The sequence below is a fragment of the Ptychodera flava genome, chromosome 4 (assembly GCF_041260155.1).
Source record: "Ptychodera flava strain L36383 chromosome 4, AS_Pfla_20210202, whole genome shotgun sequence".
Classification (NCBI taxonomy): Eukaryota; Metazoa; Hemichordata; class Enteropneusta; family Ptychoderidae; genus Ptychodera; species Ptychodera flava.
The window spans coordinates 29508734-29535564 of record NC_091931.1 but is presented as its reverse complement, the minus strand read 5'-3'; the positions used below and the strand labels follow the sequence as shown (position 1 = coordinate 29535564).

The 26831-nt window shown below is 39.4% G+C and overlaps 4 protein-coding genes, 1 long non-coding RNA gene and 2 other non-coding genes across 7 annotated transcripts; all 7 read right to left on the bottom strand.

The window, feature by feature from the left end:
- Positions 1 to 23: 23 nt before the first annotated feature.
- Positions 24 to 2306, bottom strand: LOC139130486 (uncharacterized). The gene is made up of 2 exons (XR_011551876.1): positions 2006 to 2306; positions 24 to 960 (listed from the first exon to the last, which is right to left on the bottom strand). It is a non-coding gene; the product is annotated as an uncharacterized lncRNA (long non-coding RNA).
- A 1188-nt stretch (positions 2307 to 3494) lies between these two features.
- LOC139131415 (slit homolog 2 protein-like) lies at positions 3495 to 8864 on the bottom strand. Its single transcript, XM_070697443.1, has 2 exons — positions 8501 to 8864; positions 3495 to 5567 (listed from the first exon to the last, which is right to left on the bottom strand). The coding sequence occupies exon 2, from the start codon at positions 5556 to 5558 to the stop codon at positions 4572 to 4574; it is 987 nt and encodes a 328-aa protein (XP_070553544.1). The 5' UTR covers positions 5559 to 5567; positions 8501 to 8864; the 3' UTR covers positions 3495 to 4571.
- Positions 8865 to 11169: 2305 nt separating this feature from the next.
- LOC139132219 (leucine-rich repeat-containing protein 24-like) lies at positions 11170 to 12156 on the bottom strand. Its single transcript, XM_070698608.1, has one exon. It carries the CDS (start codon positions 12154 to 12156, stop codon positions 11170 to 11172), a length of 987 nt encoding a protein of 328 aa, XP_070554709.1.
- Positions 12157 to 15881: 3725 nt separating this feature from the next.
- Positions 15882 to 21170, bottom strand: LOC139131414 (reticulon-4 receptor-like 2). The gene is made up of 2 exons (XM_070697442.1): positions 20896 to 21170; positions 15882 to 18849 (listed from the first exon to the last, which is right to left on the bottom strand). The coding sequence occupies exon 2, from the start codon at positions 18127 to 18129 to the stop codon at positions 17191 to 17193; it is 939 nt and encodes a 312-aa protein (XP_070553543.1). The 5' UTR covers positions 18130 to 18849; positions 20896 to 21170; the 3' UTR covers positions 15882 to 17190.
- Positions 18258 to 18800, bottom strand: LOC139132218 (leucine-rich repeat-containing protein 38-like). Its single transcript, XM_070698607.1, has one exon. The coding sequence runs from the start codon at positions 18798 to 18800 to the stop codon at positions 18258 to 18260; it is 543 nt and encodes a 180-aa protein (XP_070554708.1).
- An 807-nt stretch (positions 21171 to 21977) lies between the features above and the next one.
- Trnag-gcc (transfer RNA glycine (anticodon GCC)) lies at positions 21978 to 22048 on the bottom strand. Its single transcript has one exon. It is a non-coding gene; the product is annotated as a tRNA-Gly (tRNA).
- Positions 22049 to 24711: 2663 nt separating this feature from the next.
- On the bottom strand, positions 24712 to 24782 carry Trnag-gcc (transfer RNA glycine (anticodon GCC)). Its single transcript has one exon. It is a non-coding gene; the product is annotated as a tRNA-Gly (tRNA).
- Between the last annotated feature and the right edge of the window lie 2049 nt (positions 24783 to 26831).

Here is a 26831-nt window from a genome sequence, read left to right as displayed (position 1 = left end):
AGTACAGGACCTTTCTAAACTCATTCTTTGGCCAAACCACTCGCCCATTTATTTTCCTGATTTACTGGGATGGTCTGTTCACATAAAAGACACTATATCACCACAATAATCATCGATAACACAGTCACTCTCATCGTCTGTAGATATACATCCATCCATCAGTCATCGTCGTCGTCACTGCCACCACGAAATGATAAACAACTTGGCGTCTAATGCTAATATCATATTGTCATAATTAATCTATATACAGGAAACAGAAAGATCTTGTCTATATAATTTGAGACTTACTCAGCATTGCACTGTGATGTTCACAATTTAAAATGTTTAATGCACGTTACTGAGTACAGCATCATTTCCCACCCAAGTGGAATATCATGCAACACTGAAATCTTAATTTTCAGCAATATTTTTTTTTTTCACAATGCACTTTATTCCATGACTGCGAAGTATGAAATCAACAGCTAAGACGTCACGTCTCCTCTCGACTGTGATTTGTAACGTACACGATGTAGAGGGCTGTTAATTGACAAAGCAACGCTGCAATGATGCAAGTTTTCTGAGGATTCGAAGAAAACACATTGGGTTGTTTGATGGTGGAAATTAATATTTGGAAAAGTATTGTATTCGAATTTGTGATTGCACGAGTGCGCAGGTCTCTTCTCCTTCAGTTGGCGCTGCTCTAACTTGCGTAGAAACTTTCGTATCCGCTTGGATTCTTCCCGTCTCCGACGGTAATCGACTCGTCTGTCACGACGTAGGAGGCGTTGTGCAAACCAAGAGACGGCCCCGCCGTCTTCCCGGCGGCCGACCCACTCTTCTTGCAGATGTAACCTATGAACAACAAGGCCATGGCGAGGCCGAAACCGACGAAGAAACTGCCGACAGCGATGGCTGCCACCGTGTTCGTGTCGTACATCATTCTTTATCCAAAGCCGGAAATGCCGAACTTTCTTCCGTGACCTGCAAATTTTATCACAGAAAGATAACATGAATATGCTTTGTTCCCTTTTCCTGGGACCTCGTTTATTTTTCTTCATTTTTTTTAACATGCTCGTGTCGGATGGTATAGTACGTAACTTTTACGGTCAGCTTGTTTTAACGCAATACAACTACGCTGAATAAACCGAACGCCTGAAGTTCATGAGACTTTCTTCAAAAGTGGCTATGTGGAGTATGGTAAGTCTTAAGTGCTGTTTTCCTGACGATGTATTGCAAACGGTAAGAAGGACAGTAACTGTGATTTCTTGATAATATTTTCTTACATCGTCTTTGCTTTAGACAACAAGTACATTTTCTCCATAGTTGTCCAGATCATATACAATTCAGCTGTCAACATAATAGTATTTAGCAGTATGTATCTCTTTAATCAAACTTTAAAGTTAAATGACTCGCCAAATACTATATCAGCGAAACCAACAATACATGAGCGGGTGTCCTGAGGAAAAATATGATGAAATACATCAAAAGTGACGACCAGTGGAGCTTTAAGAAGAGAGTTCTCCGATTATTTGAGTTCTGCAGGGATTTGAGTTGAACCAGCAGTGCAGTTTTGACATCGTCAGTAATAACATCGCTATATATAAACTGCAAATCACTCGGCAATATCTGATGACTTTCACATAGTTCGACTAATCATTAACGGACATTTCGGACCTTTGGTTCATTTCTTTTGTTTGCTCTCAGTCAGCCTGAATAATTGCCCTGCGTTACAACCTATGATTATGGTTGGGGTCAGTAATCCCGCAGCAGCCATATTTAATGTAACTTAAGTTTTTGACTCTGGGGAAAGATTAGAAAGTGACGACTTGGCATTTTCCAAGTGTTTTTTTGTTGTTGCTGACCACGATATCTTCCTCATAACCGGCAAAAGATCACAGAAAGGATGATAAAATACGGTTTTGCAGCAAGTACCGCCCACTCTCTGCTTGCCAATAAAAGCCTCCTGTGAACTAGATGGCCTTTACTTATGCTCAATGTACGTGCTATATCGGAAATGCGGTCTTACCAGCTGATTGCCGTAGACTTCAAGATCGCCTGGATTTAGCAAGGAAATCGTCTCTGTTGTTTCGTTGGAAAAGTCCTGTGAGGTAGCACCGAGGTACTGGGATGCTGCATGCGACAGTACCCTGTTTTCGAGAAAAGAGCGCCCTGGCCAAGTTGCTTTCTGCCAAGTGAAGTGGGTTTGGTTTGTTTGCCTAACGTTACGCAGCAAACATTTCAAAAAGTTTGTCGCGTTTGGAATTTATTGCAGTATATCTCTGACACGTCGCGACGTCGACTGTTCAAACTCGGCGGCTATTGTCCTCGAAGAGAGAACACTTACCTGATTTAAGGGACCGCCAATAATCGTAACACGGGAATGGCAAACGAAAATACATGAGCGGGTGTATTTGGAGAAATATCTACGATGTCTCAGATCAGAAAGATTACCTCTGAAAATTGAAACTGCCCGAATGTTCAAAAGAGGGCTCGACTATCAGACTATGCGATTTTTGTCCAACTGTTGAAGATGAACTCCATTTTATTTTTGACGGTACATTTTACAATGTTGTTAGGAATCAGTTGTTTTCTAAAGCCAGAAATTTGTGCTCTGTATTTGATTCATTTGATGTACAACAGAAACTCAAATTTCTGATGAGCGAGATGCTATCGCAATTGCATGGCATCCTATATTTATCATGCATTTTCAATTAGACGAGAAGCTTCTTATACTTAAATTTTGTTTCGAGCTATTCATATCATTGTACTTTATTTACTGTTTTAGTGTCTTGTAAGCCCTTCAGGCTGGATGTGGCAACCAAGCTGCTTAAATCCACACGTGACACTCCAATAAACATAACATAACATAACATAACATAACATAACACAACATAACATAACATAACATGACATAACATAACATAAAATAACATAACATAACTAGTTGCGTATGACATCAATTTCCCTCCCCTAAATGGGAGTTTGGAAGTGCGTACTTCGACGCGAACATAATAATGATATGAACTTTCCAAGGTCACAATTGCTGGTACGTTTGTACTGCTGACAGGTTTGTAACAAACACAAATTTCATTTCGAAACAAAATCTTAACATCGCCTGAGAATCATCGCGGAGGCAGATGGTTTTGATGGTAAAATTTTTGATTTGTAATTCGCGTGTTTTTAATATCAATGGCCCCTTAAATCGGGCAGTAAAATGATTAATTTATATTTGAAGATTGGCAGGATGTCAATATGCAATGTGCACACATGCTGATGTAACAGTCGGTAGTTGTCGATGGATTTACATGTAAAGACTGCCGGTCAAGCAAACTGTCAAACTGACACACAGACACACACAGACTCTCTCTCTCTCTCTCTCTCTCTCTCTCTCTCTCTCTCTCTCTCTCTCTCTCTCTCTCTCTCTCTCCTGTTTTGTTTAACGATAAATGTATACAAACAAATGAAGTACTAAGGGCGTCTTCTAGGGAGTTTCACGCAATCATCAGACAGACAAATCAAAAGTTAATTTAATTTAATTACAGGAAATTAATTCAAATTTTCAAATTATAGGGCTTTGAGAAGTAAGCTAGCGTAGTGATATCTGAAAGAGTACATGTGCTAGATAAAGTTACCTGAACTAAGACAGTTCGATGAGCTGAAAGGGCACGATGCCGGAGATTGGATTTTATGATAGTTTGAAGTTGCTACGGGCGACAAAGCGTTTTAGCTTTACCATGCACCCGTCCCCACAGATGTATAGTTACATCTCTCTAGGGTCACTGATCTTGATGGGTCACCACAAAATGAAGGCTGTTGTGTTGGGAGCTGTGTGTCGCTTTCACAAATATTGTTCGACAATTCAATTTTCGTATTTTGTGCGGCATGCATACTATGTTCCCATAAAATTACACAGAACTTGGCCGAACTTCATTTGAATATTTCTTCAAACCTCAGAATGCCGCAAAATTAACGTGCTTTTTTTGCTGTGCAGAATTTTTACCCCTCTGACAACCAATCCCACCCCTCCAATGTCTAACGATTCATATAAGAGTAATCATGGAGTCTATGAAAGAATCTTCGTTTAGGGTTGGATCGCGTTCATTGTTCCGCAAATACTGCTGAGCCTGTGGGTAACCAACTTCAAGTTTCAGCTCTTTGGAAGGGCGAAGATGTCATAATACCGGTGCTTGTGACGTGATGGAAAATGCCCTCATCAAAAATTAAGACGGAAAGGGTTGAGAATTAAATCAAAGCATTGTTACATGTGCAAGGAATACTCTTCTTTCGAAACTTTGCTAAAAGTGAAATTCAAATAAAATGTAAGGGAAATCGAAAAAATAAAACGAACTAATGGCATCTGCAGGACATGACATCGCACAAAACCATTTGTTTCAACCTGTGTAAACTGGTAGGCCTATTAGTTATGCATCACATGTAAATGCTTAATACAAATTTTGCATATGTTAGACCTCATTAAAGTTGATTTGACTTGTTTATCTTACTTGAAATTAAAAAATATATTGAAGATCTACGATAACTCAAGAAAGACTATTCTTATTAGCATGGACTATAATATATGTTGGTCCCAGGTATTAGCTGTTCACTGTTTGTGTGTTCATTTCAACTTTGTCCACTGACTCGCTCTGTGTCAAAGTGACAGTATCTAAGTCCGGTTCCTTTCTTCGGCGGATGTACAGATAGCCTAGTGCAATTGCCACAGCAGCACCGAGTAAGAACATACTAATCGCTATGCCGACGGCCGCACCTGCGGACAAGCCAGTCGACCCGCATGTCAGATCGTCGTACTTCACCGAAAGTAAGGCGCGACCCGAGTGTTTCGACGGGGCCGCGCACAGTGTGGTGGGAGTGGAGACGTCATCATCGCTGTGTGCCTCCAGCCAGATCCTGAAATCCCGCAGATTGCAGTCACAATGCAGAGCATTTCCGCTGACATCGAGATGCTGCAGCGCCGGCAGGCCGTTCAGCAGACGGCCGGACACCGTGGTGATTTTATTCGTCCGTGCGTTCAGGTATCTCAGCTTGTAAAGTCCCGTGAAGGCTTCGTAGTCCAGTGCGTCGATCGAATTCCTGGGCAACATCAGATGGGTCAACTCGCTGTTGGCAGAGAAAGTGCCCGCCGGTATTGCCCCGATCTCGTTGGCTTCCAAATCAATGAGGGCAACTTTGCCGAGCCCGGAGAAAGTAGCGGCGCTGACTTCGCTCAATTTGTTGACCCGCAGGTACAGATTCTCCAAATTCGTCATGTCCTTGAAAGCGCCGTCATCGATCGTCTCTATTTCGTTCGCGGATAAGTACAGCGTCTTCAGCTTGGAGAGTGACCGCAACGGCGTGTGTGCGACCTGCGTGATACTGTTTTCGCTGAGGTCCAGATATTCAGTCTTGGACTCTATGTCCCCGGGAATGTTCGGTAGCCCGGCACCACTGCAATCTGTGACATATCCGTATATGGTCGATTCGTGACACTTACACTGTATTGGACACGCCAGTGACATATGGACGAGAAGGGCGATAGTCAGTAGTGCGGAGACAGCCATACTGTGTACTCGTGAAGGATGCATGTTTCTCGACTGAAAGAGCCAGAAGTAAAATAGAAACACAGTGAGTAACTAAAATTTCCGCTTTTGTCAGTTGACGTCTGCATCATAAATTTTACTTGCATTAGTGACCATCAAGGATTATGCATCATAGACGAACCGTAAACACAATTTATTGTTCGGACTTTGGTCAGAGAATGTATCTGTGAGACAGCGGCAAAACTTGATAAATACAGGTAAGTTGGTCAGTCATGGACTTAACGTACTGGTATCGGTTGTGTACATGTATGCTGTGTTACTACGGGCGATAGCGTAACATTTATGCCAAACTAAAACCCTCTCAAAGTCGAAGTAGATGTCGATGGTGGAGATGGTTAACAGACGTTCACAATGACAGATATCAATTTATTTTTCGAGTGCAGAGCTTATAATGACAATATAAATGAGAAAATGACTGGGATTTGACGAGTCCCACTATCCTCAATGTAAGCATGCGGGAAAGGGCTAATGCATTGATGCACTGGACGTTTATATCCCCGAATGGCCAAAATCACGCCTTTTCAGACTTCTGATGGCGCAAATTGAATAACTTGTGTACCGAACGGTTACTCAGTACCAATCTCCTGTATAAACTTGCAAATTTCCTATTTTTAGACATAGGGCTCTCTCTCTCTCTCTCTCTCTCTCTCTCTCTCTCTCTCTCTCTCTCTCTCTCTCTCTCTCTCTCTCTCTCTCTCTCTCTCTCTCTCTCTCTCTCTCTCAACCAACCCTCGGTTGTCAAGGAAACTACAATGAATCTCCTTGTTGGAATTTCATGTAGGTAAGTTGCCAGAATATTGGATGACGTGATATCTCGGTAATTGTGGAAGGTACAGTCGTATAGAATTTTTCGGTGGGGTGACGAAATAAGTTCTTGATTTTTATTTACACTTTAATATTTGGCATTTCTTTTTAACGTTTTCGTATTTAATAACTGTAATTTAACTCATGCTGTGACATTGATTGATTTTATCCTACATTTTAATTGATATCAACCGTCATCACTCCGCGCTCCATGCTATTCTCACTTTCAAAAGTAACCATAGACGCTTAGGCTGAAAGGTCTCAAGAAGACGCCACAGTCTTAAACCAATCATTGAATAATATCACCACACATCGATGACAACATAACTAGGTTAAATAACAACGAGAGCTAGAGCTGTCTCTGGAATGAGGGCATAGAAGCTAAGTCAAACGAAAAACTAATTTGATTTAATTTAGGTCACTAACGCCGTTTTCATACCACTGTTTGTTTTATATGTAAATGTATGTAGCGAATAGTTTGGTATCCAAAAAGCGACCAGAGCGCTGAATATTGTCACTTTTATCGGTCTTACCACGACCCTCAACCACAATGACAATAATTGCGTTGCCCGGTATTTGACTGGATCCATAAGGCAATTGCAGAGTCAGCAGTCTGCATCAAGGGTATGGAACATAGAAAGTTAGAACATGTACTGTACTGTGTGGCTAGTAGCACGTTCATATTATATAAATCTTTGCTGCATCTTAACATTTGTATTCCACTGTTTCAAACCACAGTCACTCCAGAAATATCGAGTATACACCCTAACGTGTACGATTAAAGGGGCAATGGCTGTAACTCAATTGACGTTTTAATTATATCCGTTTTAGGAAACACAGACATTTCCTTCTAATTATCCCCGTATCGTGTTGAGATACAAAGGCTATATTGGCAGACTGAACACTGCTTACACTGGTGCATGATTTTGGGTGTAGAACAAAAAATCTGTGTTTTAAGGGAGAAGAACCTCGAAAGTGAAAGACTTAAACTTTTGCTCAAATTTCCTAAATGAAACTTTCAATCATTCTCTTACCAATCAACAATAAAATAGGGGATCACGGTGCAAAACTAACTAGCGAAACAAATTGCCCTACCCCCATACATTTTGCTTATATTTAACATTCAAAATGGCCGCAAATCCTGTGTTAACTCTATGGGGGAAATTAAATTTTTGATTTTCGTAAAAAACTGAGCCGGTGAAAGTCTTTCGTTCTCGAAGAGCTTTAAAATGAACCCCTACAAGTGGTAGATCAGAAAAGAATTGTAGAAATTTGAGAGTCCGACTATCTGTCCCTGAGGCGTGTTCTACCTTAACGGAACATACACACCGCATAAACAAGATTCGTGAAAAGCTAACGTCCATCCTTAGGCGTCAGTATTACGACAGACAAATTAAAGGGTTTTGATTATTTTTTTCAGTGTTTTTGTTTTTAATGCCGACTACATTTTCATGTTCTACTCCAAAAGCACGTTAAAACACGAACAATTTAGATAAACAGCGTCTATTATATTATGTAAAATGCACGTACCATTATTATTGTTGAATTATAGACCGGACCAGAATGCACTTGTCAATAAACAACAAACACATGTCTACTCATGTACAGGCTTGAAGTGACAAGCTGAATACTGTCTATCTAAATGTGCCGGGGGCGGGGGGTTAGAACAAGAAACTGGAGCTGACAAACTTGATAAAAACATCAACAGTTACAGCTACTGGTCCGCTAATTATTGAAACTGTGGAGTCATCATCGAGAGATATGTTAGACCTATGCTCAATATACCATTATTCAATTCTGTTAAATATCCCAGTGCTTGCATTGCGGACTTTGTTTTATGAACACTGGATTGTGTATTTATCGATAGTAGAGTAATAAAAGCTAATTTTGACTCGGCCGTTGTGCGATGGGGTGACATGCAGCCTATAATGGCTACTAGACCCTACAAGTACAAAACTATTTTGGTTCAGTATGGCTGACGAAGACAGTAAAACGTTCACTGAGTAGCATGAATGTATGCGCATTGCTTAACGGCATTTTTATCCTCATCTGTAGGGACATAACGCTAGAGAGACTTCCTGGTCAGGGAGTATCATGTAATCCTGTGGGTGTCTGTAACATACCTCGTTCGTATAAACCGCAAATCTTTTCACTGTCTCAGCTAGACCCTCGAACTCCACCTTGCCGTCGACGAGCAACACAGCCTCGTAGATTTCTCAAGATAAATACGGGAATTTATCTTCCACCATGTACCTTTTCAACCACTACATCAGAACAGAATTAAACACCGTAGGTATACCTGTGGAACATGTCAACAAAGACGTGTTGTGCGATCCAGTTTTATAAACTCGTTTGTCCGAGAATCAGCATTCATACAAACCGTACAGTACCCCAGCAAGGCCCCTTCGCTGTGAAGAGATAAGGTTACTACTACTAGTACTTCATTGATTCAAGCACCAGCGCGACTGACCTCACCCTGTGAAAAGCGCCCTCCGGTTCGACAAATGGCGATATTTCATGGGCGTGTCGAACAAGATACATATGTCTAAACCAGAGCAAAATAGTTGCACAGACAATGGTCCAAACAACCGTATACTTGGAAATGAAAAGCAGCAATATGAAGAAAAAGGCTGTATTATTTTTTATTTTATAAAATAACTAAAGTCTAAATCTTTTCCTCGATCGCACCAAAAGAAATTTGTTGGTTGTCGTAAGTCGTATAAACCACACATATATTGCCAGTATTTGCTAAAGCTATGTCATTTTTCAAGGTTGTATATAATTAGGCGAACAGGGAAATTAATCAAATAATGTGTTCCCGAAATATTGGTTACGATACCTTACAAAGTGTGGGATTACATTTGTATGCGATACACTTCGAATTTCATGAACTGATGGTGTTTACTTTTCTTATAGACAAATTTCAGGGCCTAAAAACAGGCAGTAAATGGGATTGAATATTGTAGTGTCCGTTCGGAGATGATTAAAACCCATTCTCTTCTGAAGTTACTTTCAAATATATGTGGACACCAAATAGGTAAGGGACAAATTACTGTGATAGGATCCAAAACCATATTTGTAATCAAAGAATGCCGCCCCCCCCAAAAAAAACAAAAAAAACAAACAAAACAAAACAAAACAAAAACCCAACCTACCTAGTCGAAAGTTTTTCTCAAACAGGTTTCTATGGCGAGAAATTTTCTGTCCAGTTGGCCTTGAAATCAATTACATGTACGGTGACACCGTTGTCTTGAATACCAATTCGGCTCCTCAAAATATTTTGTCAAGGTTTGAATAAAGTGACAACCAAACAGTATTTTGCATTTCTTCTTGCAAGCAAATGAAACCAGCAGATACTATTTATATACACGTGCAGGCAGTGTAATGCCTTTAATTTGGTTATTCCACAAGAAGGAATTTAGATTATACTGTTTTATCCACAGTCCCTCGATCAATAAAACAGTTTCCAGCTGCAAATTGAACATATTGTCGGGTCACTGCGCAATTAACAGTTTTTCAATGTTGGAAGAATGTGTTGTTTTACAGTTTTTACATATGACAGCGAAGAAGAAAACTTGACCATCAAATGATCCCAACCAGAGCCTTTATTGTAAGAAACAATAGTACTTGTTCAATAACTTGTAAACTTGTAAAGCTTGTAGTTATTGAACCTTTCATCAAAGCCCTTAAAATACATGCACATGTATGGATATATTTATTTTTGTTTATTTATTAAGATTTATCCAACGTAAACTAAAAAAAAGGTCTACATAAGATTGGGTGACCAAAACAGGTGCAAAACACCCATACAAAGTCAGTCCCCCATAACACAATATACAACGAGCAAAAGTTAATGGCTGACGTAAAATATACAACAATTTAAATTAAAAAACAATGAAAAACATTTTTCAAAAACAACTAAATTTATATAGGTCTACATTTACTACAGAAGCAGTGGATTGTCCATGTACAAGTGTTCTGAGGATCAAATGAACTATGAAATTTGTTTCAATACCACTTTTTTATTGCTCAGTTAAAATGCAAGCGTTGAATTAATGCTCCTCATTGGGTAAATCATTCATAAATTGGCTGTGCCCTTAAAAAAGAGGTGACGGTAAGAAAGAGTATTAAAACGATTTAGCCGTATGTATGTATGTATGTATGTATGTATGTATGTATGTATGTATGTATGTATGTATGTATGTATGTATGTATGTATGTATGTATGTATGTATGTATGTACGTACGTACGTACGTACGTATGTATGTATGTATGTATGTACGTATGTACGTACGTACGTACGTACGTACGTACGTACGTACGTACGTACGTATGTATGTATGTATGTATGTATGTATGTATGTATGTATGTATGTATGTATGTTTTTATGTATGTATGTCTATATAGTTTTATGGAAGGACAATGGTCTAATATTTACTTTCATTCGAAAAGTATGTTTTATTCTTTTCCCTACAGTATACTGAAGAACAAAGAATTTATTTCGCCTAGACCAAATATTGTGTGTCAAATGGAACTGTGATAATCGACAAATAAATTTAAGCAAGACTAAAATTCAGTTGTCAAATTAAACTAGACATGACACGCATACAGGATGTGTCCACAAGTTAAACATTGGACATTTCGACATGTTATGTTTTTCAGTTGGGAAAGAAACTGCTTTTGACAGAATACATGATAAAATGTTACAGCCGATGAAGCTTGAGTTGTAGTTTAGTAGACATCATTTCAAAGTGAATAGGTTTAGTATTCAAGTTTTATTTCATCTTGTTTCAAGATGTTGCTGTCGGCTGCTCCTCCTTGGTCAGGTCCTTCGTGTCCGTGGCTTGATTGCGGAGGACTCGTTCTCGTATCATCCTGACCAAAAATATCGCGAGAAGTGTGAGAAGGACTCCAAGGAGAAACGCCACCATGACAACAGCCACCCATCCTCCTGTTGACATCCGGGTCCCCGTTGAATCATGACATGTTCTCGCCAAGTCGTCAGTCGAGATGGCCAATATGTCACTGTTCGCGTATTCGGCCGGTGAATGACACCTGGGTTGTGGAGCGGACGACCTCTGACCGTGGTAGCTGAACCATACTCTGAACTCGAGTAGAGAGCAGTCGCAACGAAGTGGGTTACTACTGACGTCAACGTACGCCAAGGATGGCAGTTCGTCCATCAAAACTCCGGGTACAGTCTGAAGCCGGTTTCCATGGAGATCGAGGAATTGTAGAGTGAATAAACCGGAGAAACTTTCCGAGTCCAGATAATCCAAGGCGTTATCGCCGAGGGAAATTCTTCTAAGCCTTACAAACGCGGTAAATGTATTTGCTGCAATGTTAACTATATCATTGTTGTTAATGTCTATTTCGGAAATGGCCTCTAACCCAACAAAGTCGCCGTAATCAAGACGGATTATCCCATTGTGGCTCAAATCCAGCACGGCCAACCTCTTCAGGCCGTAAAGAGCAGCGCCCTCTATCTCAGCAATGTTATTGTAGGACAAGTTTAAAGTCTGGAGGTTCGACAAGCCACCGAACATGCTGGTTTCATTGAGGACAAGTCTGTTAGCACTTAGATCCAGGAATGAGGTGCTTTCCGGAATGTCCTCGGGGATAGCAGTCAAATCTCTCGCGGAGCAATCTGTAACATTACCGGCGTCAACGGAACTGTAGCAGTCACATAAAGTGGGACAGGCATCTGCGGTGACTGTGGCAAGGAATACCAGAACACTGATCCTCAGGATACAGTGCCAAGTAGATCTGTTTCCCATTCTTACAGTTTCCTGCATACAGAAAGAAGCCGTGAAACCAAATTGGACAAACAAACGATGATGATGATGATGATGATGATGATGATGATGATGATGATGATGATGATAATGATGATGATGATGATGATGATGATGATTGTGGTGGTGGTGGTGGAAGTGGTGGTTGTAATGATGATCATGATGATAATGGTGGTGGTGGTATGGTACTGGTGATGATTATGATGATGAAGACGACAAAACCTGATGACAATGATGATGATAATGACGATGATGACAACAATGACGATGACGATAACGACATTAGGGACTTGTCAGTTTCTTAGCCTCGGGGAGGGAGATGACTATGGGTGACTTCAATCAGGTTTGTTGGAATTGTGGTGAAACATTCATATTTGTATTTTTAGGACAATTTTCTTTATTTTCGGAAAAATCATGTTCTCGGACACCACTTGTCAAATTACTTTGAAATTTGGTATGTAGGTTCCTAGGGGTGTCTTCAGTTTTGTTCAAACGATAGTGAAATTTTCATATTTGTGGGTTTTTTTTGTAATTTTATCTCTTTTTGGTCAAAAGAATCTTCTTTGAAATTGCTGGTGCAATTAATTTTCAACTTGATATTGAGGTTCCCGAGCTTACTTCAGTCAGCCTGAGGTTTTTTCATGTTGTAATTAAATTTGCATATTTGTATTTTTTGGGCAATTTTTGCAATTTTTGGTCAATATTTTTTCTCAAAACCACTTGCCTGATTGCTTTGATATTTGGTATACAGCTTGCCAGGGATGATCTATATGTGATATATTGAAATTATGATGGCATCTGCAATTTTTATTTTTGAGGCAATTTGTGACATTTTTGGTCAAAAGTGTGTTCCTCAAAAAGTGCTTGTCTGATAGCTTTGAAATTTGGTATAAGTGTACCGAGGGATGGTCTTAATGTGATTATATGTTCAAACTATGATGAAATCTTCTATTGTGTATCTTTGTGACTGTTTTTGCCATATTTGGCCAGACAGTCCTGAAATGGGCTATCAAAGATTTCCACGTTCTTCATCAACACATATGTGACAAACAGCTATTCTCTATGTGACACAGTGGGTCTCTATCGGCCCGCTTGTTAAAGTACGGTTTCAAAAAATATTACCCTTTTAATTGTAACGAAATACCAACAGAAGCCAGATACTTGACACCCATAAATAGCAAAGTAAGGTCATGTTGATTTTTTATGTTTTATTGTCCTTAACCTCGTATTACCGACGAAAAAACTCGTCAAGTGCCAACTTTTATTGATGTTCAAACATACTGCCGTACCTGGCATTGCCTTGTATCGCTTAAACTGAACGAAGTGTCCCACTATTATAAAACAGAGGCATTGGGAGCGCCGTTGCTGACACCAAAAATCCCTATCACGTACTCCTGATCGACTCAAGTTTCTTTTTACTAGAATTTCGAAGCTTAGTGTGGGTGGGATAGTATTGTTAACGATGATATAATATTTTTTCCATGTCTAAGACGAAATAGATCGCAACATACAAGCACCATTTTCAACTACCTGTACGTTGTCAAACCTCCCCGTATCGTTACGTTTATCATATCATCAAATCACAAAGACCGCAACGACTTAATACGTTTGACATTTTGAATGTCAAACTGTAGTAAAAGTGAATTCCTCTCAACAAAGAACTGATTGCCACCCCGACTAAACTGCATTTTCAGATCTGGCAATGTAAGGGGGGTGGCAGAATGCGCGTGTAAAATCGGAGCGGCTGATGGTAAATTAACGAACATTATTTCCAATTACGCATACCTTCGAAGTGAACATTGCTGCTGTATTAACGCAGATTAACGCAGATTACGGTACGCTAACAGTCAGTAACGTTCCCTTAAAGACCATTACAAATCAAACTCAGGTAGAAAGATAACTTACCATTTTCAGTTTCTGTCACAACACGTGAAGCCAACAAAATTTCCTTGGCTTGCCTCGTCACCGCAAATCAGTCTTCCTGCATATAACTCAAAATGATAAATACACTTTCATGGAAACGCGCTGATCACGCAAACACCGTGATTCCACTCATTCTATGGCCTACCACGTAAGTGCGGAACTTTTGTCTGAGGTCAACGGTTTACACTGGAACAGCATCCTTGACGCTATCGTAAATATAATGGTTAGAGCGCTCTCTATCGATCATTGGAACCTTATCGTAAACAGCACACCACACTGGTCTTACTCATAACACTGTAGTTAACATTATTATCTAAGTTTCATACCATTTAGCGACAAACATCATCAATTAATTTATAACAAAGACGGTGTAATCAGAGTTTACTCAGCTGCTACGCCTTCTTTTGAAGAAGATATTATTCAGATTAACCAATATTGTTAACTCCGGCAACGGAAATTGAGAGAGAGAGAGAGAGAGAGAGAGAGAGAGAGAGAGAGAGAGAGAGAGAGAGAGAGAGAGAGAGAGAGAGAGAGAGAGAGAGAGAGAGATTGTGTGTGTGTGTGTGTGTGTGTGTGTGTGTGTGTGTGTGTGTGTGTGTGAGAGTTTTCATTTTGCATGTCCAACTCTGTGTTGTATATCATTCTGTGCATTTTCGAAGTAAGGTATACATTAATTTGTGTTGGGAAATATAAACACATTCCGCTTTTTAAAAGTTTTCCTAAGAAATGCCAGAATTTTGATTTTACGATCGGTACTTTACAAGATGTGTGCAAGTGTTTGCATCGCGTCTATGATCGAGCTGTTTGAACGGCTACTTCGTCGAAGTATTCTGCTTCCAGATTTCCAATTTTAATGTGACGATAGGCTAACACACAGGTGCCTGGGTTGCCGGTGTACATCCCATCTCTCTCTATGCATGTACGCCGGCAACCCAGGCACCTGTGACGATAGGCTAATATAGGCTACTGAAATATTTTTTATGTGGAAATTAAAGATTCGTCTATAGTGAGAAGATTTTAGAGACACAATGCCAAGAAATTTTTCGATTAAGTCTGGTATTTCTACAACGAAGAATGGAAACTAAAAAGACCTTTGATGTGCCTCGACAGCTAATGACAGCATTACTGCCATGGCCAATGTATCGAGCACATATCGAAAACTCCAATACATTGTTCACGATTTTCAGTCCAGGAAAACACAAAACAGTGTAAACCAAATGCCTCAAGAATTTGAATATTGGTTGCCATTTCTTCCCAGGGAATGTTTTTGAGAGTACTTGCAATTACATTAAAAATGTGTTATCTTATGATCGCATGTGCAACATTGAACAAACACACAACTATATATGTTTGCTAATGAGGACAACATAATGTAATGTCGAGTTACGTTATAGTGTGATGCGGTCGTTGATCATCTATGGTTTGCCTACATGATGTAAATGATCGGATATTCTCAAGTCTCTTACTCATGTTCCTTGCATCGTAGTCTTGATAAGGTACAAGGTAACATAACTTTTTGAAGGCAGACCAAGGGATACCAGAGACCCTCAAATAAACATAACGATGTTGGACTTCTCTCTCTCCCCCCCCCTCTCTCTCTCTCTCTCTCTCTCTCTCTCTCTCTCTCTCTCTCTCTCTCTCTCTCTCTCTCTCTCTCTCTCAACAAACCAGGGGCACTCACATACATACATACGCCCCTACCTGCACTCTCTCTCCAAACGCCTCACACAAATAAATGTCCACGGTTGACAGTGTCTGAATCTGTCTTTAATTTTCTATTAAGGAAAAACAACAACAACGTATTTAGACTGTGAATCCAGTTTGTGCTAGTTCGGTGATTATTCGGAACGAACGTTCATACATATAAACAAATAAACGAACCGAATCGGTTTAATATATATATATATATATATATATATATATATATATATATATATATATATATATATACACACCAAAACTTGTTTGTATCTTCTCAGAGGGGTAAAGTGCTCGATGCAGGGATGCAGAGCAATATTACAATAAATATGAGAACACATCAAGTATGTTTGGTACCTATTACTCGAGTTTCACGCATACACGCGATCGTCAGATAGGTATATATATATGAATAAAAATGTGCTACCAAAACAAATATTATTTATCAAATTTTAACACACCTAGAAATATAATGGTACGTCCCAGCCATATAAATGAGAGTGTAGAGCCAATAATCCTTGTACATCTGTCTGAAGATTGCAGGATGCATGAAACTTGTAAGTAACAGATATTATTACTTTGTACTGGAAATAATTTGTTATTATTTAGAACGCTCTGCTTTTAGCATCGAGCACTGTAATCTCCCACGAGGACATCTGTATACTTTGATATATGTAACTTTATACGAATTTGATTGTTGGGGTTATCATCTTTCCGCCTATCAGAAAAACGGTTGAAATCAAACGTCTCTTTTCTATTGACAAATAAATAAAAATAGAAAAAAAACAAACAGCAAAAAAAAAGAGAAAAGACCGCTTCGCCACACTTTTTGTTACAGAGCAAGCATGAGAAACAAAATTTTGTTGGATTAATTTGAATGGTAAATTATATCACTGATTTGACCAAGAACGTTATTTTTTGTTTGTTTTTTTTAAAACTTTGCCAAAAAGTAATAAAACATAATTTGCAAAGCAGCAATAACCTTAAACGAGATAAGAAAAAAAATTAAAAACACATTAATTTTTAATATAACTACATGTAACTCGCACTATATAACTGAACAAAAGTCGACTCTATATACTTCTAGCAGTGATAAGTTAAGTGATGGGTGATACTTTTCCAAACATTGCGTTTTTTAATTTACCTTTGTTTCAACTTAAATAAGATTTTTTTTCCATATCACTATACAGCTTGGCTTTCCGAGTAAGCTTAATACATGTATCTTATGAACACTTCTACATTGACGTAATGTTTGTTTGCGCATGTCAATTATTTCAATCAATGGTAAAATGGACATCACCAAATATAGTATCTCCACTTATTACCTCAGTTTGTCTAATTTACAGAACCACTCGGGTTTTATTTGTCCCTTGTTTACAGATTTACGTCTGGTGTTTAGATAGTTTCGTTCCTCTGTTCTGCATAGCCTTTGGTCCGATTTCTGCGAGCAAATAGGCCAATACCGACCGTCGCGAGGACCCCAACGAAGAAACAACCGACAACGATTCCGATCCAAGCCAGGGTGGAGATGGTCTCTTTCTCAGGCTCGCAGCTTGATATACAAATGTCGCTGAACTCGTGCAGCGGTATCTCCTCAATGACTCGCTCCTTATATTCGTCCGGGCTGGAACACATGGTCTTCATCCCAGCGTTGTTGCACCCGGACCACGCCCTGTATTCAAGCATATCGCAATCGCAGTGGAGCGGGTTACCGGTCAAGATGAGGTAGCTGAGGCTGGGGAGAACCTCAAAAATCTCACCGGGAATGGAGCGGAGCTTGTTGGTGTCCAGATCGATTTTATTGAGACGATCTAGACCGATGAACCAATCGGGGTCGAGCACTTCAAACTGGTTGTAGTACATCAGCAGATTTGTCATATTTATGCAGCATTCTGTGAACAGGTTTTCTTGGAGTGAGGACAAGTTATTGGCGGATAGATTGATGTAGTCTATCTTTCTCAGACCAGTCAGCATGTCCGCTGTTATCTTGGTAAGTGTGTTGAAGGACATTTCGAGGTAGATAAGATGGTCGAGTCCATTGAAAGCACCTTTCTCTATGCTTTGAATTCTGTTGGAATCCAGCTCCAAGTGTTCCATGTTTGTCAGTCCTCTGAAAGAATCCACTTTCAGTTCTTGTAAACGATTATAGCGGAGGTTCAGATCTTGTAGCTTGCCCAGTCCGGTCCAAAATGTCGAGCTGATCTCACTCATGTTATTGATATTCAAACCAAGGTCGATAAGCTCGGGTGTTGCAGTGAAAGTATCGTCCGCAATGGTAGAGATCACATTTCTGTCAATGTCGAGTCTCTTCAGGAATGAAAGGCCGTCTAACATATCGCCATTCAACTGAGTCAGGTCGTTGCTTGATAATTTCAATAAAGTTAGGGAGTTCAGTCCGTTGAATGCTTTCTTCTCGATTGATGCGATGTTGTTGACGTCCAACCGAAGTGATGTTAAATTTCTTAGATCGCTGATGTATTTTCCCTTAACTCGTTTATTTTGTTATATTGCAGATGTAATTCCTCAAGGTTGTCTATTCCTTCGAAAATGTTCGCTGTCATATGTTCGATTGAATTGTTGTTAAGGTGTAGCTCCGTTAAAAAAATCATGTCGACAAAGGCAAAATCCTCGATGGAAGATAACAGGTTATGTGCCACATCGAGAGATGTGATCCCGAGGAGGCCATCGAACATGTCTCTATTGAGAGAGGTCAAGTTGTTATTGGCTAAGTTCAGAGTGTCCACTGATTCTGCTCCGTTGAAAGCACCGTTGTCGATGGTTTTTATCAGATTTGAGTCCAGACGCAGTGTGATCAGGCTTGTCATGTTGGCAAACGAGTTCACTTCCAATCTTGTAATTTTGTTGCCCTGCAGGTAGAGTGTCTCGGTGTCAAGTGGAATGCCTTCTGGGACACTGGTCAGGCCGGACGATGAACAGTTTACTACCAATGGAACGCTGCAGTTACAACCCGCAGGGCAAGCCGGGTCATCTCCCTTGCAAAGCATCACGAAGTTCACGAAAATTAGAATCAGACCGCACCACGATTTCATGATTCTGTTTGGGAAAACGGAAATGAAAGAAGTTGTGAGCGTCCTTCATCGAGTAAAGCCCGATTTTCAATTATTTTCTTATAGAAGATGGTTTTTGACAAAATCGACTGAAATGTCCTGGCTTTTAAAACAGCATCTGATTACCGATCTTCTACCTTGAGATGGTATGCGGCAAGAAAGGAAAGACTTAAACTTTTGCTCAAACTTTTGTCAAGGAAACTTCAAATTAGTCCGTTTCGAATTCAAAACCAAGAACCACGAGTCAACGTGCAACATTTGGTACAAGTACAACAAATCACCAACAATTAAAATATTACCAATATCTAAAATTCAAAGTGGCTGCCTTTCCCGTGTCGACTATATGGGAAGCTATTTGAATTTTCAAGTTTCACAAAAAATAAGACCATCAAAACTTTATCTGACTGTAAGAGCTTCAAAATGATCCCCCGCAAGCGGTAGACCAGAAAAAGTGTTGTAAAAAATTGAGTCCGAATATCTGTCCCTGGGGCGCATTCAACACTATCGGTAAAGTCAAATTATCATCTCCAGTACCATTGTCACGATTGTCAGTAAGTTAACTGTATATAGATCTGCGCTTTGTTTTCGAAGCACACATCTACAGAAAGCATAACGAACATCAGAACAAAGCAAGCTCAATCAGCGCACTATTTAAAAGCATCTTGCGAGGCAGTTTTGGCTGTACTGTGTAAGTCAGTCTGTCTGACTACAGTGTCTGCCTGCCTGTCTGTCTGTCGGTCTGTCTATCTGTCTGTCTGTAATACTACGTATATGTGCAAATGTGCATGTATATTTAAGTATACGTTTTCATGTATCCGATCGTGTACATGTAATTATGATATAAAATGTGTATGTGAGCATGGGTATCTGTGTATATGCGAGCATAATTGTGACGGATTCATGCCTGCTCGTTCATATCGCCGGCAAATTAATTTTACGTCATGAACGCATGTCTGGTACAGCCTTGCACATAATGATGTGTATCAATTCCTTTTTTCCTGTGTGTATTTTACATAAATTGGAAATGATGTGACATCGACTTATCATTGTGTAAATAAATGACCCCTGCACGGGGTCTCCTGGCCCTCTCCCTACGTTTCCTGAATACTGACCTATTTTCTGCCCACACGGTGTCCAGTTATTTTGCAATTTCTTGTTTTTTGTGAGGTTATCCAAATAAAGTCTTTGCAAGCCGAAATATATTTAGGAACATCATCTGTTAATACTGTAGCGATTGAACATTAAACTATTAACTCTAGTTCTACACTTCCATGTTTGTACCATTAATTTTCAACCTGTTGATAGCATAAAAGATTACTTATTCTTTTGTAAATATCAGTTTGTTTGTCACCAGCGTTTACAGTGACGTAAAGCATAGACCCTAAAACCGGAGGGTCTAAGCGTAAAGTCACTGCAATAGTGGTATTAAGACCGCACTCTTTTTTCCAATGACGATCACACGTTCAAAGTCAAACGTAAACTCGAAGGAGCATTATTCAGAAGTGAAGATACCAGTACGACACGCATTTTAGCTTGGGTCACTGTAGTCAGTGTCAGTTTGGGTTAGATGGTACTCGCAATGAACGCGCTTGTTTAAACAATGACTTCAGTACATTTCGTGGTTCCTAACAGATTTTAGAGCGTCCAATGGACGTTCCATGCAACTTTTTCAGGTGATCGGATGCACGGATACATCACAGCGAATTGTGTCTTACTTGAATTCAACTGTTCAGTCCATGAATCGGTTTACTTTCAGAATAGAATATAGCATTTGGTGTTCAGTGTTAGCGAACTATTTAATATGCCGCCATGTTCAAAACGGTTGCCTCTTTATGGCGACACACAAAGAGTAACAAACGTGCCTGATAACCTGGAGCGTTATCCTTGCCTTGCGAATAACTTGGTCAACGGTTGTACTGTTCCCTTCGATATGTTACAAACTTAATTCCTTCGTATTTCATACATGTCGGTTGTACCGTATCTGGCTTTCGTTTTGTCAAATTGTGTTGACCTACCCGTTATGTTTGCTCACCTGTATTGTACTGTTGAGATATACAGCGTCAACAATGTAGTGGCCTTCTCAATGAACAAAATTTATCAACGTAGAGGTGTCGGTAGAACCAGTCGCTGTCAGGGTGTCTCCAGCTCTTTGAAATTTTACATGCACCAGATCTCTTCTACACCATGGACGAAATGAATTTCCGTCAAGCGATGCCAAATGCAGCCAGCGCGACAAAGTCTCCAAGCCCACAAAGTCAATGAGTCAATGATTGAAACCATCGTTAATCACGTGAGGATGCGCAACTGAATAGTGTCATTGCGAAAGACGATTCATTTGAGGCTGCGCGAGAAGATTACAAGGAAGTTGGTGATAAATGTACAACCACGGTCGAGGTACAAATGAAAAATGCAGGCTATATAACGTCTGAAACTTCCGTCTGCCAGGCATAGGAAAGGTACATGAGATGAGTCGACCCCATTGTTCGTCCGAACCTCAGTGTTGTATATTCGCTGATTTTCTTACGGTACAACTTAGCCGTTATCCAAGCTAATATCGACAGGTCATATTATTTCCACGTATATGTTGTAAGAGTATTCCATCGTTCAAATCGGCAGACGTGTCTTAGGGTCTATGATAGTAATGACCTGTGGGACATTTTAATTTTTCTCAAAACAAACAACTGTCAAATAAGTGAAGACAATCCTCGGGACCATTGTCACCAGTTGTTCGTATTCAATTATTTCTTTGATAAGGACAAGAGTCGGTCCCTTTCTATCTCCTTGATATGATTGCAGAGTTTCCAAAGAATCCCCGATTGATTGAAAACCGTTCATTGTTATTTAGAAAACTTAAGTCATCCCAGTGTCTTTAATCATGGTGCGTTTTATGTAAAAAATTGAGAAATAACTTAATTAGATCAATACTTATTCTAACGTTGGTTTGTCTTTCTCCGCGAACTCTGGTTCCAAGAACTGTTGGGAATTTACGGCCTGAGACTAACTAAGTGAATAACTGTTCATGAATAACGATACACGGTACAAAATATTAATGTCATGAACAAGTGACAAACTTTGTCGATGGTAATGCCAGCACAATTTTGTAAAAGTAAGAGATGCATCGGCCGGGAATCGAACCCGGGCCTCCCGCGTGGCAGGCGAGAATTCTACCACTGAACCACCGATGCCTGCATACTACGGAGGGCAGCAATATTTTGAAATATTTAATATTCAATATTTAAGCAGTTTGAGCCAGCCTTGATAGTTTTTGGTGATGATATGAACTGCCGTAAAGTACTTGAAGGCTAATGCATTCCTATATGTTCTTTCACAGCAAAGCTAAACTCTGTATGAAATTTCGGAAATAACACATCCTTTGCACTCAAACCATTATACTATAGCCCTTTCTAATGACAAACCCATAATAGTGGAGCTTCTCCGAGTTCTAAAGAGTTCTAAAGGGTCGCTGATCACGAAAGCGGACGCACTAGAAACGTAATTCCTTATTTTTGGTATCAATCCCCTTCAAGATGAAACTCCTTAATGCGAAATTGGTATTTCGGGGAAATCATTGTTGTTTATTATGTATGGAAAATACATACTTGTCTTTGACGCACAAAATTTACACATGAAAATAGATAAACTTTACGTTTACACTTTTTCAACGTTCAAAGTAGGCTATATTCTTCTATCAGGATTTTACATTATCTTTTTTTAGGTTTTTGTAATTTGTGTCCAAATTTTCTCGATGAACGCAGAGATAGTATAATGACATTTGGCAGAGTATAATCACATTTAGTTGAGTGCACAAGATTAAAATCGCACACGAATAATGTGCCCCGTAGGTCAATATTTATCGTCGTCCTTTCTCCTCTGTTATGGTTTCATGATCTGATTATATTGTTTTTTTATTTCAATTTTTGCTACAGCAGAATCCTTATTGCGATTCTGACGCATGCAAAACAAATTGGACTCTTACCCCTCTCCCCAGAACTAAAGGATTATGTTTCTAGTGCGTCAGTTTTTATGATCCAGTATGCCGAGAGTAATTTCCGCATCATGTATTCCCTCTTTCGGCCGGCAGCGCGCCCCCAGCGTCAGACCCAGATTTGCGTTGTCCGACCTCCAACACAGCATTGTGAGCCATGTGACAAATTATATATTCAAAAATCGATGCAGCCAGTGAGATTTGTTATTGCAATTGACAGCTTCAACCATCCCCCTCCCCTCTCCGCAAAAAAGTTTAAGTGTTTCTTAGAAGTGAGCAAAATCTTTGAAAAACAAGTTTTCTGTCGACCGTCTGTCGACTGTCAGACTATCAGTTTTGATTAAGTAGGGCCCACGGTGTTTCTGATACCAATATAATGCCGTAAATAAGTCAATGTCTCGACTTCAACGATCGAACTCTTACTTTGACAATCAGCAAGTTACACCCAATGATCGCTCAAAGAAGCAAAATAGTTGAAATATGAAAATTACCTATTCTTTTCATGTTTATCAAGATCTTCGTTAGTGATTCAGGAACGTTCGAACAAAAGGACAATAGTAACACGCCCTGGGGCTAATAGTATTAACCTTTTTTAATATTTTAAGCAACTCCAAGAACAAAGTGGCCCTACACTTTTAAACAGTAGAAATACCATATTTCAGGGATTCATATGTAGATGTGTATCGCTCTAACAGACGGCATGGCGTAAAGTTTCTACGTTCTGTTAAGTTCTGAGCGCATGATAATTTTCCTTTAAGAAGTTCTGCGATGAGCAGTTGCCTTCAATTTGTAAAATCTTCCTAAGTATTTTCTACCAAAATGATCACAAAACAATCGCACGGAAGCGAACTCGAGCTTCCGGTTTGGCAGTCAAGAATTCTACTTATGTAACACCCACGGTTATTGAAAATATATATATATCCGATATCAAAAAGAAAACTATCGCTTGATGTTTGGTAGAAATCGCCAAAGTCAGTTTTCGGTACCGCTAATCCCTTCAGAAAGTATAAAGCATAACACACTTGCGACATAACGGTATGATGTCGAAGTAGGAGTGGTGATGTCTGCGCATGTGCATCTTTGTTCTTTGTAAACGGTGATCCATCTAACACAAGTCACTTACAACAAATAAAGTAGTCACAAGATTTCGTTGTCACAGTGTATAACCTAGCAAAAAATCGTTGTAACTTTTAATCTCATCCCATGCCATACACTATCTTCCGTCAAATGCATGTGTTCCAGTCTGATATATACCAGCGCTTTGGTTTTAATAAAAGACAAAGACTCTTTAATTCTCTTATCAATTATGTTATGATATGTAAGAATGTTCCATCATTCAAATTGGTAGACATTTCTTAGGGTCTATGATAGTAATGACCTTTGGAACATTTAATTTTAGGAACACAAACAACTGTCAAACAGTAAATTAGTGAAGACAATCCTCAAGACCATTGACACCAGGCCATACGATTTTCAAATACGTTGTTCACATTCGATGATTTCGTTGATAAGAACAAGAGTCGGTCCTTTTCTATCTCCTTGATATGCGTGCAGAGTTTCCAAAGAATCCCCAATTGATTGAAAACCGTTCGTTTGGAAAACTTAAGTCATCCCAGTGTCTATAATCTGCTGCGTTTTATGTACAAAACAGAGAAAAATCCTGGAGTAGATCAATACGTATTCTGACTAGTTTTTTCTTTCTCTGCGAACTATGGTTCCAAAGATTGTTTGGATTTTATTGCCAGAGACTATTCATGAATATCTGTGCATGAAAAACTATACATTGTACAAAATATTAATGCCATGAACACGTGATATACTTTGTCGATGGTAATGTCACGCAAATTTTGTAAAAGTAAGAGATGCATCGGCCGGGAATCGAACCCGGGCCTCCCGCGTGGCAGGCGAGAATTCTACCACTGAACCACCGATGCGTGCATAGTTACGGAAAAGTGCAACAATATTTTGTAATATTTAATATTCAATATTTAGGCAGTTAGAGCCAGTCTGAAACGTTTCCGTGATGAATTGAACTGCCATAAAGTACTTCAAGGCTAATGCATTGCTATGTTGTTCCAGAGCAAAGCCAAACTTTAAATAATTTCTAAAATAACACATCCTTTGCACTCAAAACCATAGCCCTTTCTGGTGACAAAACCATAATAATGGAGCTTCACCGAGTTCTAAAGATCTGATGTTAATGACTTCATCAAGCAGGTGAAAACGAGAGCACTTGGACTTTTATTTTTATCCATTGCCGTTGGAATAGTAAACAACGAATCGGATGCGAAAGGAACAAATAATGCGGCTTAACCTGAGCAATAAAACGTGTTCACAATTACACAAAGAAATTGGCTACACACAAATGCAAAACAAAACAAAACAACTGAAACATATTTAAGGTGTCGGGCTCTCAACAAACGCTCTATCGTTTTATGAGCCGGCAATTTCAGACAAGATATAGAGTTCTTGTGCCTTCTGCCTCTAATTAGATTAGATTATCGATACGCATGGGTAAATTGCATACTTTGGAATTACAACAAATATCCTGAGATGTTTAACCTAGTATGTCAGAATAGAATTGTTTTTGAGACACAAGAGAAGGGATTTCTATGCAGTGTCATTGCGGTCAGGGTCGCGCTGATCACGATAGCGGACGCACTAGAAACGTAATTCCTTATTTTTGGTATCAATCCCTTTCAAGATGAAACTCCTTAATATGTGAAATGTGTTTCGGGAAAACAGTTGTTTATTATGTATGGAAATTACCTACTTGTCTTTCACGGACAAAATTTAGATATGAAAATAGATAAACTTTACGTTTACACTTTTTCAACGTTCAAAGTAGTCTATATACTTCTATCAGAATTTTACATTATCTTTTTTTAGGTTGTCATAATTTGTGTCCAAATTTTATCGATGAACGCAGAGATAGTATAATCACATTTGGCGGAGTATAATCACATTAAGTTGAGTGCACAAGATTAAAATCGCACACGAATAAGGTGCCCCGTAGGTCAATATTTATCGTCGTCCTTTCTCTTCTGTTATGGTTTCATGGTCTGATTATATTGTTTTTTATTTCAATTTTTGCTACAGCAGAATCCTTATTGCGACTATGACGGATGCAAAACAAATTGGACTCTTACCCCTCTCCCTAGAACTAAAGGATTACGTTTCTAGTGCGTCAGTTTTTATGACGAGAGTAATTCCGTGCATCATGTATTCTCTCTTTCGGCCGGCAGCGCCTCCAGCGTCAGACCCAGATTTGCAATGTCGGACCTCCAACACGGCATTGCGAGCCATGTGACAAATTATATATTCAAAAATCGATGCAGTGTTTGAGATTTGTTATTGCAATTTACAGCTTCAACCACCCCCTCCCCCTATCCGCAAAAAATTTCAGTGTTTCTTGGAAGTGAGCAAAATCTTTGAAAAACAAGTTTTTGTCGACTCTGTCTGTTGACTGTCAGACTGTCGGCTTTGGTTGAATAGGGTCCACGGTGCTTCTAATGCCGTAAATAAGTCAATGTCCCAACTTCAAATAATCGAACTTACCTTAGCAATCCGCAAGTTACACCCAATAACCGCTCAAAGAAGCAAAATAGTTGAAATATGCAAATTACCTATTCTTTTCAAGTTGATCAAGATCGGGTGATCCCGGAATGTTCGGACAAGATGACAATAATGAGCTGTGGCTTATAGTATTTACCTTTTTTAATATTTTACGCATCTCCAAGAACAAAGTGGACCTACATTTTTCAACAGTAGAAATACCATTTCTCAGGGATTCATATATAGATATGTATCTCTCTAACAGACGGCATGGCGTAAAGTTTCTACATTTTGTTAAGTTCTGAGTGCATGATAATTTTCCTTTTAAGAAGTTCAGCGATGAGCAGTTGCCTTCAATTTATAGTATCTTCCTAAGTATTTTCCACCAAAATGATCACAAAACAATCGCTCAGAATCGAACCCGAGCT